Genomic DNA, 15,943 nt, shown 5'->3' on the forward strand with positions numbered 1-15,943 from the left:
TTTCCTATTTAGGGATATTTTGCTATAAGTAATTCACTTTTCGGTAGATACTGTATCATAGAATAGCTGCCGCGATGTGCGTGGCTGCTCATTCATGTGAAGAGCTCTGTACTTAGTTGGGTCTCGCCAGTCCTCTTCGCATCAACCCCCTCCCCCCTTCTTTCACCATTCGCACCCACCATAATAACACACTTCTTAACGAGCGCCGCAAAAATGACAGGCCCAGCACCAGCAAAGATACTCTATTTCGCCTACGGCTCCAACCTCTCCTTAACCCAAATGGCATCCCGCTGTCCAACATCCACGTACCACGCCCTGGGCGCACTGCGCGGCTGGAAATGGATTATCGGGGAGAGGGGTTACGCGAACATTGTTGTTTCGCCTGCCGAACCCGCGACTGCGACTGCGACTGCGAAGGCGGCCTCGACTGCGAGATCTGTTTTTGGGTTGAGGGGCAAGTCGTTGCCGCCTGCTGACGAGGAAGAGGAAGAGGAGGAAAAGGGCGCGGATTATGTGATAGGCATGCTTTACCATCTAGGAGCGGCGGATGAGACGGTCCTGGATCAGGCAGAGGGCGTACCCTATGCATACGAGAAGCAAAAGCTTGAGGTTTCTGTACTTGACGCGCGAGGGCAGGAGACGGGACAGCGGGTCCAGGCTTTGGTTTATGTTGATGTGGCGAGGACCGGGACGGGAGTGTGTAGGGAGGAGTATGTGGGTAGGATGAACCGAGGCGTTCGAGATGCGGAAGCGAAGGGGATGAGTGCGAGGTATGGTGAGTAAGCTACTTTGTTTCGGTTTGATTTTGAACAAAGGTGGAGAGAGAGAGAGAGAGGCTGATTATTTTTGTAGTGGAGAAGTATTTGAGGCCTTTTGTGAGGAAGGAGGTCTTAGGGTGAGGTGGTGCATCCGTTTCACCCGGAGAAGAATGGGTGAGCTTCTGTGGTGGAAAGCTGAATTCTTTGGCGCTCTAAGTGTATTGGATAGAACTGGACAATTACAGTCTCTTCTATAAGTCAAAGCATTTTTAATTCCAAGACAAAAAAGAACACGGCAGCTTAAAAAAGGGGCAAGGTATAATCTATATTTTAGCTCGCAAGCGGAAACAAGTGAATGTGCTACATACACAATTCGGCCAAGCAATCACTTTTGCGTGTAAAACAAGGCCAAGTATAATGTGAAAATTGGCTTCATATACTCGTTCGTGTCGGTCTATATAATTGATATATGTCTATCCACCCATCCGTCCAATTATTACCGGAAGAACCCCAGCTCCGAGAGCCCTCCCCCCTTTTACCATGCCCCTAAAATCCGAACCATCCCTACAGCCAATTCATGCGTCTATCTCCCCAAAAGCCCCATGACAAGGTAAAAAGTGAGAATCATTTTCGTGGTAACGTCAGAAGCGAAGTATTTGTACAACTATAAAGTTCGTGAACTGAAAGTGATATCCTCCATGCTATGCAATGACCAGCTTTTGCAATGTTGATATATATATATGAAGGAAGAAATGCAAAATGCGTTGCTATATGGCAGCTGATATGTTCATGTAATGGCATTGAGGAAGGGACTGAAGAGCAACTCTTCAGCACTTGGCCGCTTCACATGCTCGACCTCAAAGGCTTGTTGCAAGAAAGTCTTCGCGTCAGAACTGGCATGATCTGGAATGGTGGGGCTGATCTTAGCACCACCGATCTTGAAGATTGCTTGCAGTTGCGAGCAGTCGGGGAATGGATGCGTTCCAGTCATCATCTCAACCACGAGGCATCCAAGTGACCAGATATCGGCTTTCCTGGTATAAGATGTCTGCTTTACCACCTCGGGAGCCATCCAGAAGACAGATCCTTGAAGGGATGGTCGATTCTTGTTTTGAGAAGCACCAGTAAGGATGTTGGAGGCCTCCATCTTCTTCGAGATACCAAAATCAGAAATTTTAATGCCACCTTTGTTGTCGACCAAAATGTTGGCGCCCTTGATGTCTCGATGGATAATATCCCGTCCGTGTAGATAGGCGAGCCCAGTGACGATTTGACGGACAAAGTTGCGAATAAGGGGTTCCCGAAGAGCTCCATAGGAGTTGAGCATAGTCTGGACTGATCCACCAGGAACGTACTCGAGGAAAATGTTGAGGGTCTCTGAGGAAGAGCTAGCACCGAGATATTGTACAATATTTGGGTGCTGAAGGTCCCGCAAAAGACTGATCTCACGCTTTAGGGCATCAATCATACTCTTCTTTCTCGCATCGTTGGCGCTGTTTGAGCCAGGTGAGAGTGCCTCCACCTGTTTGACGGCTAGAAGCTCTCCAGTGACAGCATGTAGAGCCAGGTACACACTACCGAATGAACCTTGTCCAATAAGAGCACCTTTCATCCACTTGCTATCGTCCCAAGAATCTCCAGCCAGGAAGCTTTGTAACTCTTCATCAGCATCTTCTCCGTCTTCAGTCAGAGCCTGGCTTATGTCTCGCAATGAGCCACTGGCTTCAGTACTGGCTTCATCAAAATAGCTCTGAGTGTTGCCGTCTGGATCTGTGACATTCACATTTGTAGTATCAGACCCGCTGTCGAAGGAGACATATGACTTCCGATTGGGCTCGATAGGAGACTCTTCCTGTACGCGCTCAAGTAACGATGATGCTGTCGAATCTCTATAGCGGTTGCTATTGCCCCGAGATAAGTCCAAGGGTTTGACCTTTGCAAGGTGGCCATTACCATTTAACCAGGTGTCGGCAATGGTCGGCATTGGTGGGGCATCTGCGACACTTGATGCAAAGCTCAAGTTGCTTGCAACACTAAGTCGGCTGTTGACCTTGCTTAGACGCGTTGATCTCCGCAACGAAAGCCGGGCAGTACGGTCAATCTCTTCTCGAGGATGGTCCGGGAAGTAGGTTGTCAAGTCGGAAGTAATCAGCTCACTGGGGGGCCTTTGACCAAAGAATTGACGGAGGACTTTCTTTCCAGCAGTTGGCCTGTGTCTGGTAGTATCCCGTGGCTGCTCCATGGAAGGGGGGCGTTCTAGATCTTTGACAGTGTTCCATATGTTGTGCTCTCGCTCCCCAGCGGAAACAGCTGAGCCAGTTGACTGAAATGATGCAGGTGAGAGGGGATGTTGCAGACCACTATTCCAGCTCTCACCAAGAACCTGTTGTAATTTTGGTACACTTCGTTTGTTGTCGGCGCTCTCAAGAGCCCGAGTGTGATTAACAGTGACCTCTTCCATCGCGATAGCAGCTGCCCGTTTAATCTCGGCATCACCCGGGGGTCCTTCGTGAATCTTTCGAAGCATCAGACGGTTTCTTTCATTTCTTTTTGGATCCTTGATAATACGCCAGAGTTCCGTTTCAGATAGGCGTCGACATTGAGTGGGGTCAGCTTCCAGCCCGGACAGCACATAGAAACAGTAGCTTCGAATACGATCCTCACGGAACTCGTGTTTCCTCAATGTCAATCGCATAACTTCGTCAACCGACTGGCAATCCGTAACCTTGAAAACCTTTGTCCGGTCTCCCGCTGAAATGACTCTGACCAATCCTTGATCTGGTGGTAACAGGGCCACCAGATTTGTGTCGACACTACCGTTGCCCCTATGGTGGACGATACGTGCTGTCTGTGGTTGTCCATCCGCGGGTGTAGTAGGTCTTCTACCACTGATAGTCGCTGCACTCGAAGGAATACTTGAGCCATTGAAGTAGCCTTGTGCATTCTCTCGCCTTGCCGTTTCGGCTGGGCTCATCACTCCATACCGCTGCTGTCTGACTACTCTAACCTCTGATCCGGTGAGGGGAGAATTGGGTCTTGAAGGAGCCTTGGTGACATTTTCAGGTATGGCAGTTGCCGGGTTAAAGCTTTCGAATTGTCTCGAATACCTTTTATTAGCCGGGGGTGTTGGCATAGCTCGACTTCCGGAATTGGGAGGTCGTGGAGACCCAGATGATGATGGTGTATAGGCATCGAGGCCGGCAAAAGAATCCTAAAAGAATCAGCCCTGAATCACAACATTTGGTATGTAGAGACCTACCCTATTCCTTTTCTTCTGGTTGGCGTACGCCTTTGTTCTAAGCTTCTTAATTCCCAGAAATAGACGGACGCGATCCCCAATCTTTTCGATCCCCATCTCTTGGAGCACTGCTTTGTCCATTTCCAAGAGATTCTCCCCATTAATATTATTCTTCTTGAACAACTTCTCATAGTCTCCGCAGTTGATACTCCTTAGCCAATCACAGACTCTTTCTTCATCCCAATTCTTCGCGGATTCTGGCCCTTCGACATCGGAAAATTCGGACTCTGTCGGGCTAGCAAACGATTGATGTGAAGTCATCATGGCCGGGGCCCTTCGACTTGATTGGATGGCAGAGCTCTGCGCGGAAGAGAGGTTGGAAGTCGAGAGCAGGGCCGCTGGGAAGGGCGTCTTGGAAGCTAACATGGCCATCGTGAAGAATGCTAGCTATGCATAGAGCTGCTTTGCGGTAGACGACTGAAGTTTTATTAGTTTTGCCGTGTTGATGAGAGCCCGTAGTGTGTAGGAAGATCTGATGTACATGTACAAGTACTGGACGGGCAGATTAATTGTCTTGCAGCACGATCGGCTGACGTGAGAGATCTGCCAAGATTCGCGTCGTCGATGATGCTTTTCCTGGGTTTTGTGGAGTGATCGCTGCGAGAGTATTTCTTTTCGAGACAACCGGCGACGCGGTGTTTCGGATGGTTTGGCGTGGTTCGTGAGTGGATCTCAAAGAGCGACAGTCGCGGGAGTCTTAAGTGAAGTAGCTGAGAACAATGAATCTCCGGGATCCAGGCCAACAAGGAACAAAGGCAGAGGCGGAAGGAGGAGGAGGGCGTTGGAGAGGAGTTGAGAGGAGAGATCTAGAGAGAGGAGGGAATTCTAAGAATCGGAATTATGGACGATGGATGGGGTTGGATAATCAACAAGCGTATGCTGTGGTGGTGCTGGACGGGGCGCTTCGCACTTGAAACAAGCTGGTGGCCGTGCCCGTGCGTAGAGATGCTCTAAAAATTCGCTAAAAAGGCGGCGTGCCCCTTCCCTTCCCCTGTCGTTGGTCGTCTGGGGGGAGATGAGACGATAATATGATAAGACCCGAATTAAGACTTTATGTTCGGACTTAGATATGAACTCTTCGCTTTGCAATGTTTTACAAACAATGCAGTCAGAGTTAAAGTTAGATCTCTGCGTGCGGATGCTTTGCACCAGTCCCCTTCCCTACCCCCCAGTCGTCTCGTATGGAAGAAGTCAGCCTGGGCCTGGCTGGCCTGCCTTGGAAGATTTGGATTAGGAAAGGAAGCCAGGTATGTTTACTGGACGGAACCTCAGCTACAGTGTAGTGTGTGAGTGGTACGGAGTCCGTATACTAGGTACGTCCTCAGCACACCGCAGAAAGTCCAGGAGTCCTGTCAGCCTGTAAATCTATAAACAACTGTACTCGCCAGTGAAGTGTGGTTTCGTTACGAGCACTTGCTAGCCTTCCAATAATCATCATCCTTCGCGGGAGTCTGGAGGATGGTCAGTCAGGATAGGCAGGGCTGACAAACAATGCAGCCAATGAATCCTTGCCTCTTTTCCAGCTCACTCCTCAGTCGTTAAAGGCTGCTGTATTCGCTCCTCGGCCCCCCCCCCCCCCCCATTTCGGCGCCCGTTCAACTCGAAACAACATCAGGGCTCATATGATACCTAAATTAGGTTAGCGCCCGTAGATGTGGCACATCCAGCGTTTTGGAATCTGACATCGACAACCACATCTCTCGAATCCGAACTCCAGATCAACCGCTCACAGGACATCCACACATCGATGGCCATCGCGAACCGCGCGGTCCTATCTAAGCTTCCCAGTAATCTGGATTCATGCAATACTAAGCCCAGAAATGCCAAATACGGACGTATGATCTTCATTGTTGTACTCAACCTAAAGACTGGGACCTGTCTATCTTCGTCTGAAAGTCGCTCCCTTTCATCAGCGGCGTCATGGAAGGCCGGGAGATGTCTATCAATTGAGACATTCCCAGGGCCAGCATTCCGCTTAACAACACTTGTGTGTCTTGAAGTCGTAAGGCTAAATAGCTTCAGTGAAACGGCACCTACTCAATATGCTTCAACTCGTGATGACTCCATTAAAGCAAGAATCAGCTAAGTCCTTGGCAAATACTTCGTATTTACTTGGTATTTACCTTCGTTATCAACCCATGGCGAAGCACGCCGGGCAACCTATCAGGACTGATGGAAGGGCAAGCGGTCAACTGGTGAAACAAAACAACGTCAATATGAGTGTAACTGAGCTTTGCGGCATACCGATGACGCCGATATTGATTACAAATGCCGTAAAAAATGTCACCCGGACGCCATATCAGCGTCAGCCTCGCACGCTTCGCACGGCCTGGGGGCGAAAGTGGCGGTGGGGTGGGACACATTTGCATCGCTTCTTCTGAAGACTGCATTTCCATTTCGGGACACCAGCGCCCTTCTAGGGGCGAGTCTGATATAAGGTTGTCCAGTATAGTAGTAGGTCTGAGATGCATCCATCCTTTCTAGGTACAGTACTAGTACAGTATATCTATCGGTCCACCAAATATCAGATTCACGCTTGACTGCAGAAACGTCAAAATGAGCTTCAGCCCTCATGCTGCTATCATTCGGCGAATGTTCCTCTGATGAGGCAGCTATGCATGAACTGCATCCTATACAGTGCTGTACTCCTGAAATTGGGCGGCGGCTGCAAGTGCTCACGGGTATTTCGAGACTCGTCCCCGCCAAAACCCAAAAATAGAACTTCTTATCATTCATCGGTGTATGAAACATGAAACATTGAAAGCCCTTGTGCACCTGAACCCTGAATGAAGCCTTCCATTCCCAATGGTGCCTGTGATATATTTGTGAAATGATCAGGTGATCAAAACTCTGGCGCCTCGGTATCACTATCGTCCGCCCAATAAGCTACCTGCTGCAGCCTTGGACCTCAAACGTCGCAGCCTCGAGGAAGGCGAGGAACATGAGCGAACCTCCCTCACTTTGACGGATGGCTCTCGACCCGTCAAACGGCTATGTAGCCGCTCGAGACCTTCAAGACCTCAATGAGAATGCCCTCCCAATCTTCAATGTCGAACCAGTCCAGCTTCAGTTCTCCATAGCCTCCGACTTTGTTGCCTCGCAAGTCGCAAACAACGTGCTTGTCCTAGCTCTCGCAAATGGCAGGATTCTTCGGATAGATCTGGATAATCCTGCGGATATAGATGGTAATAAGCTTGGGTTGTATAGATTTTGGTCCATTGCTGAAAGGTCACAGATATCGACCTGCCCAAGAGAACATCCGAAGTTGGTGTCATACGGCGCATGTTCCTCGACCCCACCGCCTCCCATCTGATTATATGCACCGCCCTGGGAGAGAACTATTACCTTCATACACAATCGCGGCAACCGAGACCTCTATCACGGCTTCGAGGTGTCTCGATTGAGTCAATAGCCTGGAATCCGTCATTACCAACCGCCTCAACAAGAGAGATTCTTATAGGGGCATCAGACGGGCATATCTACGAGGGATATATCGAAACTTCGACCGAGTTCTACAGGAAGGAAGACAAATATCTGAAAACTCTACAGAGACTTCAAGATGGTCCAATTACTGGATTATGGGTTGACCTGGTGGCTGGGAAGCCGGATGTGCGCAGGGTCATGATAACTACACAAAGCAGGATCTTACACCTGGTTGGGAAAATAGGAAAGGTGGCTCACGAGGGAGGAGCATCTATCTTTACGCGTCTTTTTGAGACCGAGCAGCCCACAGCTCATGAAATTTCGAGAGTTTCTACGACATCATCCTCATCACTAGTCGTATCACCAGATCCTCCAGACTCCAACTCATTCGAAAGCTTGAGCCCTGACCGAATCTTTGCCTGGCTTTCATCTCAAGGTGTTTATTATGGCCGACTAGTGACCGCACCATCATCAAATGATCTTGGAAGTAAGGTTTTTGCGGAATCAAAACTGCTGCCTAGATCACAATTACCAGCTTCCGAAACACCTAACGGCCGAAAGAAAGCTGTACAAGAACCTATTGACTCCATTGCTTTGACACAATGGCACATCTTGCACTTAATAGGTGGACGCGTTATCGCTGTCAATCGACTAGACGACAGAGTGATATTTGACCAGGTTGTCCTAGACCCAGGCCAGAAAGCTCTCGGCTTATATGCGGATCAGCAGAAGAATACTTTCTGGCTCTTTACCACGCAAGAGATCTTTGAAATCGTGGTCAAGGACGAGGATAGGGACGTATGGAAAGTAATGTTGGCAACAGAGCATTTCGATGCAGCTTTGAGATATGCCCGAAACCCGGCCCAAAAGGATGCTGTAGCAACAGCATCTGGTGACTATCTAATAACTAAAGGTTCATTCATTGAAGCTGCCGGCGTCTATGGAAAGAGCAGCAAACCCTTCGAGCAAGTCGCACTGATATTTGTGGACAATGACCAACAAGATGCTTTAAGAAAGTATCTCTTGACAAAGGTCACCACATATAAAAAGTCATATATCATGCAGCGGATCATGATTGCAAGCTGGCTTGTGGAGATATTCATGTCAAAATTGAATTCGCTCGATGATACCATTATTACCAAGGCTGAATTATCCGAGTCTCTCACTCCAGCAAAGACCAAAGATCAACTTCAAGCCATCCGCTCAGAATTCCACGAATTTGTGAAGAAGCACAAGTCAGACCTCGACAGGAAGACTGCATATGATATCATCAGCAGTCACGGGCGAGAGGAGGAGCTCCTCTACTTTGCCAGTGCGGTGGGCGACCACAATTTTGTCTTGGGCTATTGGATGCAGAGAGAACGGTGGAACGAAGTGCTAGATGTTCTTAAGAGACAGACTGCGGCCGAAGTTTTTTACCGCTATAGCAGTGGGCTCATTACACATGTCGCGACAGATCTTGTGGATATTCTGATGAGACAAGCAGACCTGAAACCACGCAACCTGATTCCAGCTTTACTTACATATGATCAAACCTTCCGGGGGCCATTATCACAAAATCAGGCTGTTCGATACCTTCTCTACGTCATCAATCACCTAAGTTCGACCGATGCCGCCGTTCATAACACCTTAATATCTATCTATGCAGCTCATCCTTCCAAAGACGAATCAGCCCTTCTTAGTTACCTTGAATCCCAAGGTGATGAGCCAAGCTTCGATGCAGACTTCGCCCTTCGACTCTGTATACAACATTCCCGAGTCCAGTCATGTGTACATATCTACAGTACTATGGGCCAGTACCTCCAAGCCGTCGAGCTAGCCCTTGCTCATTCCGAAATCGATCTCGCCTCCCTCATCGCCGACCGCCCAGTCTCCAACCCCGCCCTGCGAAAGAAGCTCTGGCTTGCAGTAGCCAAAAAGGTAATTTCCCAATCCAACGGCATCAAAACAGCAATCGAATTCCTGAAGCGCTGCGATCTCCTCAAGATAGAAGACCTTATACCTTTCTTCCCGGACTTCGTCGTGATCGATGATTTCAAAGAAGAGATTTGCTCTGCGCTCGAAGATTACAGTCACAACATTGATGCCTTGAAGAAGGAAATGGATGAATCCGCGCAGACGGCGACGAATATCAAGATTGATATCGCGGCTCTGGATCATAGATATGCTATTGTTGAACCCGGGGAGAAGTGCTATGTTTGTAGCCTGCCACTGCTCAGTAGACAATTTTTTGTGTTCCCGTGCCAGCATGCGTTTCACAGCGATTGCTTAGGTAGGAAAGTTATGGAACAAGTAGGTGTTACGAAAGGAAGGAGGATTAGGGAGGTACAGATGCTGGTTAGTAAGGGCATGGTCACGGGTGCGAAGAGAGATTCTGCTATTGCGGAGTTAGATGCCTTAGTGGCTTCTGCTTGGTAAGTATTTTCCTGTTCTTGCATTTCATGGGAACGTAAGCTAATGCTTCCGGATAGTATTTTGTGCAGCGACTTCGCGATCAATCACATTGATGATCCATTCGTACTGCCGGCGGACGATGTGAGTGAGTGGGCGTTATAGAGAATGTGCGTGTAATATAAACATAGGATGAGATATTCATGCGAAGTAATCATTCAAAAAGCTGCAGCCTCATTACCGAGATTGACCTGCTGGCGATGGGGTGTCTATGAAATCGACACAACGTGTTGGAAAAGAGAATTATCCGTCTATCGTTGGTTTCACTCCATCCATATCATAAATCTTCGTATCATCTTTAGTATTCACGTCACGCGACAGCTTCTAGCATTGTTTCGACGAGAACATCCCGGTAGTTCCGGACCTACTTCCTTTGCCTTGCACGTTCTACGAATTACATATTTATTGAAGTTTCAATTGAAGCACGTGGTCGCCAATGGACCGCCTACTACAGGGATATGGTGAGCCCATTCCTTGTGGATTGATATTTGTAACGATCTGGTTTGCTCAAGTTTTCTAAAGAACGGAGACAGTCCTTCGATAGCGCTTTCGGAACTTCGTTGTCAATATTTCTTTCGCAATAAGCGAGTTACTTGTTGATTGATTTTGACTGGCACTTCAAGTGTTTTGAGGTTTTGGAGATCAACAGGCGGCATTTTGAGTTTCCCATCATAAGATTCGTCCATCAGACAGTCGTAAATTTCTCGTAGAAAGCCAACCGAGTTCTCCTTGCCCTTTTTCCTCTTCCCCTTTTCTTTCACTTCGTGGCTCTCGCTTCGTACATAGCTGGCAGACATCACCAACACAAACCACTTCTTCACCTTTAGTTTCTGGGTATAAGTCGTTCATTTCCAGGCATTAATTCCTGTGGATAATGCGCCGTTCTAATGTGTCATTACTTACAATGCCTCCATTTCCACTTCTAACGCAAATATACTTACGTGGTACTGAATTCATATTATTCTCGCACGGCTTACCATTTTGGTATCTGTAATCGTCGAAGGCTGGGAGAATAATTGCAAAGTAGTCACTGCTCTTTCTAGACCGGACGTAAGCAGGAGATAGGGCCTTAATCGGCTTCCTCAAACTCCATCTCCACTTCACGAGCTGCTTGATGATCCGTGCGGCATAAAAATAGGGTTCTTCAACAGCCCATGGAGTTAACGGCGACAAGAAGTTCAATGGATCATGCAAACGATACATCAAAGACCATATAAAACTTTGACTTCCAGTCATCAAAACAATTCTAATTATCCAAAACTTTTCCAACCACTTCCCAAGATTTCAAACCCCTCTAAAAGTCATAATAATCACAATGGCCGCCACACCATTCGAGCCTAAGAAGACAGCACTTCTTCTGCTCGACCTCCAAGTCGGCTTCCTATCCCACCTTCCCTCAGAGACTAGTGCCTCGGTTTTGGATAACGCAGCATCAGCCATCTCCACTGCCCGCCAGAATGGAGCCCAAGTAGCCTACATCAGAGCCGCACTCGACGCCGCCGAAGTGGCCGCTATCCCCGACCATGCGCCCGCCTTCTCGGCCTTCAAATCCAGCGAAGAAGTTGGCGCCGCAATTCACCCCGATGCAGCAACCACCCAAATCCACGCCAAGGTCGCTCCCAGGGACGGCGATATGTTTTACCGGAAAATCAGATTCGGCACCTTTATGAGAGATCCTTCGAAGGCCCTGCTGGATGAGTTCAGGGCCAAGGGCATTGATACTATTGTTATCGGGGGAGTTATTACTTCGGGAGCGGTGCTGAGTGCGGTGAGGCAGCTTGCGGATTTGGATTTCAGGCTGGTGCTGTTGGAGGATTGCTGTGCGGATTATGATGTTGAGGTGCATAAGATGCTTTGTGAGAAGGTGTTTCCGAAACAGGCTAAGGTTATTAAGAGCTCGGAATTGGGGGGCTTGTTCTGAGTGAGTGACTGAGTGAGTGGGGTGGACGGACAAGTGCTATTTCACGGTTGGGGGACGCCTGGTTTGACAACGCAGTTCACAACAATCTGATCTAATACAGCGGTCACCCCTCATTCCATTCTATCTCAATAAACACGTTCCGCGTAGTTCCGCAACTTACAACGGCTCCGTTCAAGTGATGAAGCCCCCTAGCATACACGAATGAAGAACTCAGATCAGACTGGCTTGCTTGTGATCCAACACTTGTTTGCGTCGCGGAACACTTACGCTTTCGCATCGTGCGCTACTCAGGATTGATTTGCAAAGCTTGTGACACTTGCCAAACGGAGATTTGATCCAGAACACTCCACAGGTGCTCCGTTTGGAAGTTCATCTTAGGTTTCGTATTGCTACGCAGAGCAATTCATATGACTACAATGGGGAGTAGCGGGTACATGTTCAGGAAGCGGCTGCACAAGATGGTGGAGAAGTTCATTTTCGTTGTGTGACTCAAGTTCGAATGTTCAACTTGGCCGGAGTAATGGCACTACTTTTGAAATGCTTGCTACAGAGACATGTAGCTAAATGGGATAGCAAAGGTATTTCCACTAACTGGTTCCTCCCAAACGCCATGTTACTCCTTCATCCTTTTCCCAAACGCCTCATGCTAACGTGAAGCCATGGGAATTATTAATATATCTTACAAGAATACCAGATGGTATAATATAACATAAAAGGTATGTCTGTACCTTAGTATCCATTGGTTGGCGGTCGGTAGACTGGTGGCATCGGGGTATGACCGCTGGTTTGTTGTCGTTTTGGTTGTGGTCGTGCTAATGGTTCATCGTCTTCATCGCCGCTTGAGGTCAAGTCAATGACTGCTGAGATTGATCGCTTTGTACTACTGCTAGATGATGTAGTTTTCGGCGGCCCAGATGGAGGGGCAGATCCATTCGTGACTGATCCTAATGGGGTTCCATATGCACGAGGTGTTCCCATCTTCACACTGTCGCCAGATTTGGTGATCTCCACAAGGTCGTCATCATCGTCGCTCGCGCTCGCTACGCCGCTGTTCCTTGAGTTGGGTTCCTTTCTCGTGTTCAGCTCCCACTTGCCATCTGGCTGAATGGTTACTTGATCAACTGATCTGGATGTGCTTTTCAGGATGCTCTTGACATATCTGTCGGAATGGTCAGTGTAGTTCAAATGCGCTAGTATCGGGTCACACTTACTCGTCAACGGCTAAGGTGTCAAACGGAGCGGAGTTGTTACAAATAGGGCAGAGCCAAGTTGGACCTTGTTCTTGAAGCTGCAAATATGACGTTGCATCGAAACACTGGTTGTGCCTGCAAGAAATAGATCGACATGGCAAATCAATCTTCAATGTCGACAATGGGCATTTCAACGACAGAACAGAGGCCGTTGCTACGATATCCGCATCACGTGCCTTGCTGACCACTGTGTTTGCTTTAGTTCGAGCCCCAGCTCCAGAGAGGGGAACATACTATCATCCAAAACAGACTTTTCTGTTATCCTCTTTCCGTTTTTGAGTACTTCTACTAGCTCCGTTACTGGCACCACCTTGACGACGTATATCGCAAGATGGAATTTCTAAAGTACAATTAGTATCCGACTTTATCAACTGCGGCGCCAAAGGGTAAAGCAAGTGGGAAAAATAGGCAAGGAGCTGGGGATGAGAATCTAACTGATGAAGTTCCACCTGCCTTAGATGTCAGGGCATATGTCATCTCAACAAGATTGCCATAAGCAGGTAAATTGAGACGCAGCTCCTTAGTAATGTCTACAGGTCTTGTGGAGCCTGGTTTGCTTTTGAGACCCCTTAAATTGGCCTTGATGTCTCCTCCATTGACTTTTACTTCCGATTGGTGAGGAAAGGCAATATTTTGTCCAGGCTTGTCCTCCGCCGCGCAAAATACCATAACCCGTAGATTGGGCTCCTTACTAACTCGATGTAAAATGGCATGGTCCTGAACTTTGATGGTCGTCTTGACTGTATGTCTATGGTGGGGCATAACTGGGGACTGTTAGTGAATCCGGCGCAACCAGAACGTATTCCCCTCACCTTCACATTGAAGCGTGTCGCCCAACTGCTGCTCTATCTTGTAGAACGGACTTGTCTTGAACCCAAGTTCTGCCATCGTTAGATTAGCAGTTGAAAGAGTGAAGTCAGATGCGCTCCTACTCTGCGAGACAAAGCCCCGATAAGCAACAGCCCCTCCCATGTTGTATCCGTTGTTGAGATACGCGCCTGGAGCGGCGGTTGGAGTACTTCGCGCAGCAGGTGAAGACGAGCTTGCCATCCCCCCGTAGTTGGTACCCATTTGACCGATCGATTGAGGGTTGTAAATCATGTTTTTGAGGCGGTCGAATTTTTGGGCGTCCTTGTGCGTGAAGTAATGACGGATCTCTGGTGGGGGAGAGCAGTGTTAGCATCAATAGGCTGCAGTAGCTAAGTGAACAGGGAGTGAAACAGAAGGGGGAATGGTGATGTTGATTTGGCTTAAGTATAACATATGTTATAGAACCAAACTGACATGACTTACTCTCGATGATACGGGCCTGAAGTTCGCTTTTGACGCCGTTCTTGCCCACTCCCTCTGCTGCACAGATTGCCGAGAGGGTTTTATTAAGATGTCCCCCGTCTTTCACATATCGGATGAGGGCGTCTGCGTCCAGATATCCCCCAGAGGCCATTGCCAGATGTTGGACTGGCTGCGGCAGGCGTTAGGAAGCGTGGAGAGATCGCAGGTGGGGTGAATGCATGAAGGATATTCGAATGCTTTCTGGTATGGAAAGGAAAGGAAATGGAAGTTTAGCAGACATATAATAGCGCGGTACGACCTTTGTTCAGGTTCGTATTTGCGTAGCATCAAATGCAAATGAGAGGCGAATGTATAGAACAAGTTGCCGGCGGCTCTATCACAGTCATTGTGAATCGAGGCTGCGTCTTGCCTCAAACAGAAAACATGAATACGGTGACCGGCGGCTGGATTGCGGCAATATTGCTGTAAGCTGCCCCGCCCCACTGAAATTTGATATTTTACTACAGTACAACCACATCTGCAACTGCAACTCAATTACGAAAACTCCAATATTTGCGCATCTGCTATAACACCCAGCCCCTCCGAATTACTCAAGATGGCGAAAGGAGCACGAGCGAGCACCAACAAGGCGAACAATGTAAAGCTCAAGGCCAATGTGTTTGGACCCGTCGAGAATGCCAGGACCGAGCGACTGTCAGCAAAGCTTCTTGAATTGGCCTCCCAGCCAAAACCAAAGCCTGCCAAAGCAGAGATAGATATGGATGTAGAAGGTAATAATCGATTCTTGATTTTTTGCTCCTTACATAGATCTAATATTCTCACAGCCACTGCGAAAAACGCCAATACCGACCCCGCTACGGCAAAGCAGACCGAGGGTATGTCTTTTTATTTTACACTGTGCGATGCTTATTCGATTAAAATCTAACATACTGTCAGACATGGAAATCGATCAAGGCACCTCAAGGCCCTCCAAAGGCCGGATAGCCAAGAAGGTCAGGCACAAGTCCAGTCGCACAGCATCGATCGTCTTCCCAAAGTACAAGAACGGCGCAAGAGTTGGGAAGTCTAAAGGGAAGAAATAGATTTTACAGGATACTGTCGACGAGGTCAATGAGCTTATAAACAGGCGTTTGTTGTGGGAATATTTGGAATTTGGGTGGAGTTTTGGTCTGGAAAGTCATTTAAGCGGCTTGTATGCAGCGGTTCCCTCGAAGAATGAAGACAGTTCTGGCGTGTAAACATGATAGTCAGTAACTGCAAATATTGAAATACCACACAGTTTTCAATAGACGTTTTCCATACAAACCCCCCCTCCCCCCCCCCCCAGAAAAAAACAGCCAAAAAAATCATGAATTACTTCCGATAAGCTTTTCTTATCGTACTCCGTACATGTAGCACTACGGACGAACAGTACAGTAAACGCGTTCGCCAAGCCAGATTTGCTGACGCGCGACCTTGACGTCCGTCCTTTAAACAATCTGTCGGGGCAGAAATGGCTATCCCTTCATCGTTCCAGCTCCAAGACTCAGTGCTATCGACTCTGATATTC

The 15,943-nt window shown here is 48.2% G+C and overlaps 5 protein-coding genes across 5 annotated transcripts; 3 read left to right on the plus strand and 2 right to left on the minus strand.

Annotated features, from left to right (window-relative positions):
* Positions 1-213: 213 nt before the first annotated feature.
* On the plus strand, positions 214-899 carry LHYA1_G002340 (uncharacterized protein; the record flags this gene model as incomplete). Its single annotated transcript, XM_031147317.1, has 2 exons — positions 214-775; positions 853-899. 2 exons carry the CDS (start codon positions 214-216, stop codon positions 897-899), a joined length of 609 nt encoding a protein of 202 aa, XP_031007433.1.
* A 646-nt stretch (positions 900-1,545) lies between these two features.
* Positions 1,546-4,428, minus strand: STE11_0 (Serine/threonine-protein kinase; the record flags this gene model as incomplete). The annotated part of the gene is made up of 2 exons (XM_031147318.1): positions 1,546-3,969; positions 4,018-4,428. 2 exons carry the CDS (start codon positions 4,426-4,428, stop codon positions 1,546-1,548), a joined length of 2,835 nt encoding a protein of 944 aa, XP_031007432.1.
* Positions 4,429-7,024: 2,596 nt separating this feature from the next.
* On the plus strand, positions 7,025-10,035 carry vps18 (Vacuolar protein sorting-associated protein 18-like protein; the record flags this gene model as incomplete). Its single annotated transcript, XM_031147319.1, has 4 exons — positions 7,025-7,241; positions 7,292-9,675; positions 9,727-9,893; positions 9,951-10,035. 4 exons carry the CDS (start codon positions 7,025-7,027, stop codon positions 10,033-10,035), a joined length of 2,853 nt encoding a protein of 950 aa, XP_031007425.1.
* Positions 10,036-12,580: 2,545 nt separating this feature from the next.
* Positions 12,581-14,545, minus strand: pli1 (E3 SUMO-protein ligase; the record flags this gene model as incomplete). The annotated part of the gene is made up of 6 exons (XM_031147320.1): positions 12,581-13,010; positions 13,063-13,288; positions 13,336-13,441; positions 13,537-13,865; positions 13,914-14,258; positions 14,395-14,545. The coding sequence occupies 6 exons, from the start codon at positions 14,543-14,545 to the stop codon at positions 12,581-12,583; spliced, it is 1,587 nt and encodes a 528-aa protein (XP_031007434.1).
* Positions 14,546-14,989: 444 nt separating this feature from the next.
* Positions 14,990-15,476, plus strand: LHYA1_G002344 (uncharacterized protein; the record flags this gene model as incomplete). The annotated part of the gene is made up of 2 exons (XM_031147321.1): positions 14,990-15,269; positions 15,331-15,476. The coding sequence occupies 2 exons, from the start codon at positions 14,990-14,992 to the stop codon at positions 15,474-15,476; spliced, it is 426 nt and encodes a 141-aa protein (XP_031007429.1).
* Positions 15,477-15,943: the final 467 nt, after the last annotated feature.

This window comes from Lachnellula hyalina (genome assembly GCF_007821495.1).
Source record: "Lachnellula hyalina strain CBS 185.66 chromosome Unknown contig00028, whole genome shotgun sequence".
Lineage (NCBI taxonomy): Eukaryota > Fungi > Ascomycota > Leotiomycetes > Helotiales > Lachnaceae > Lachnellula > Lachnellula hyalina.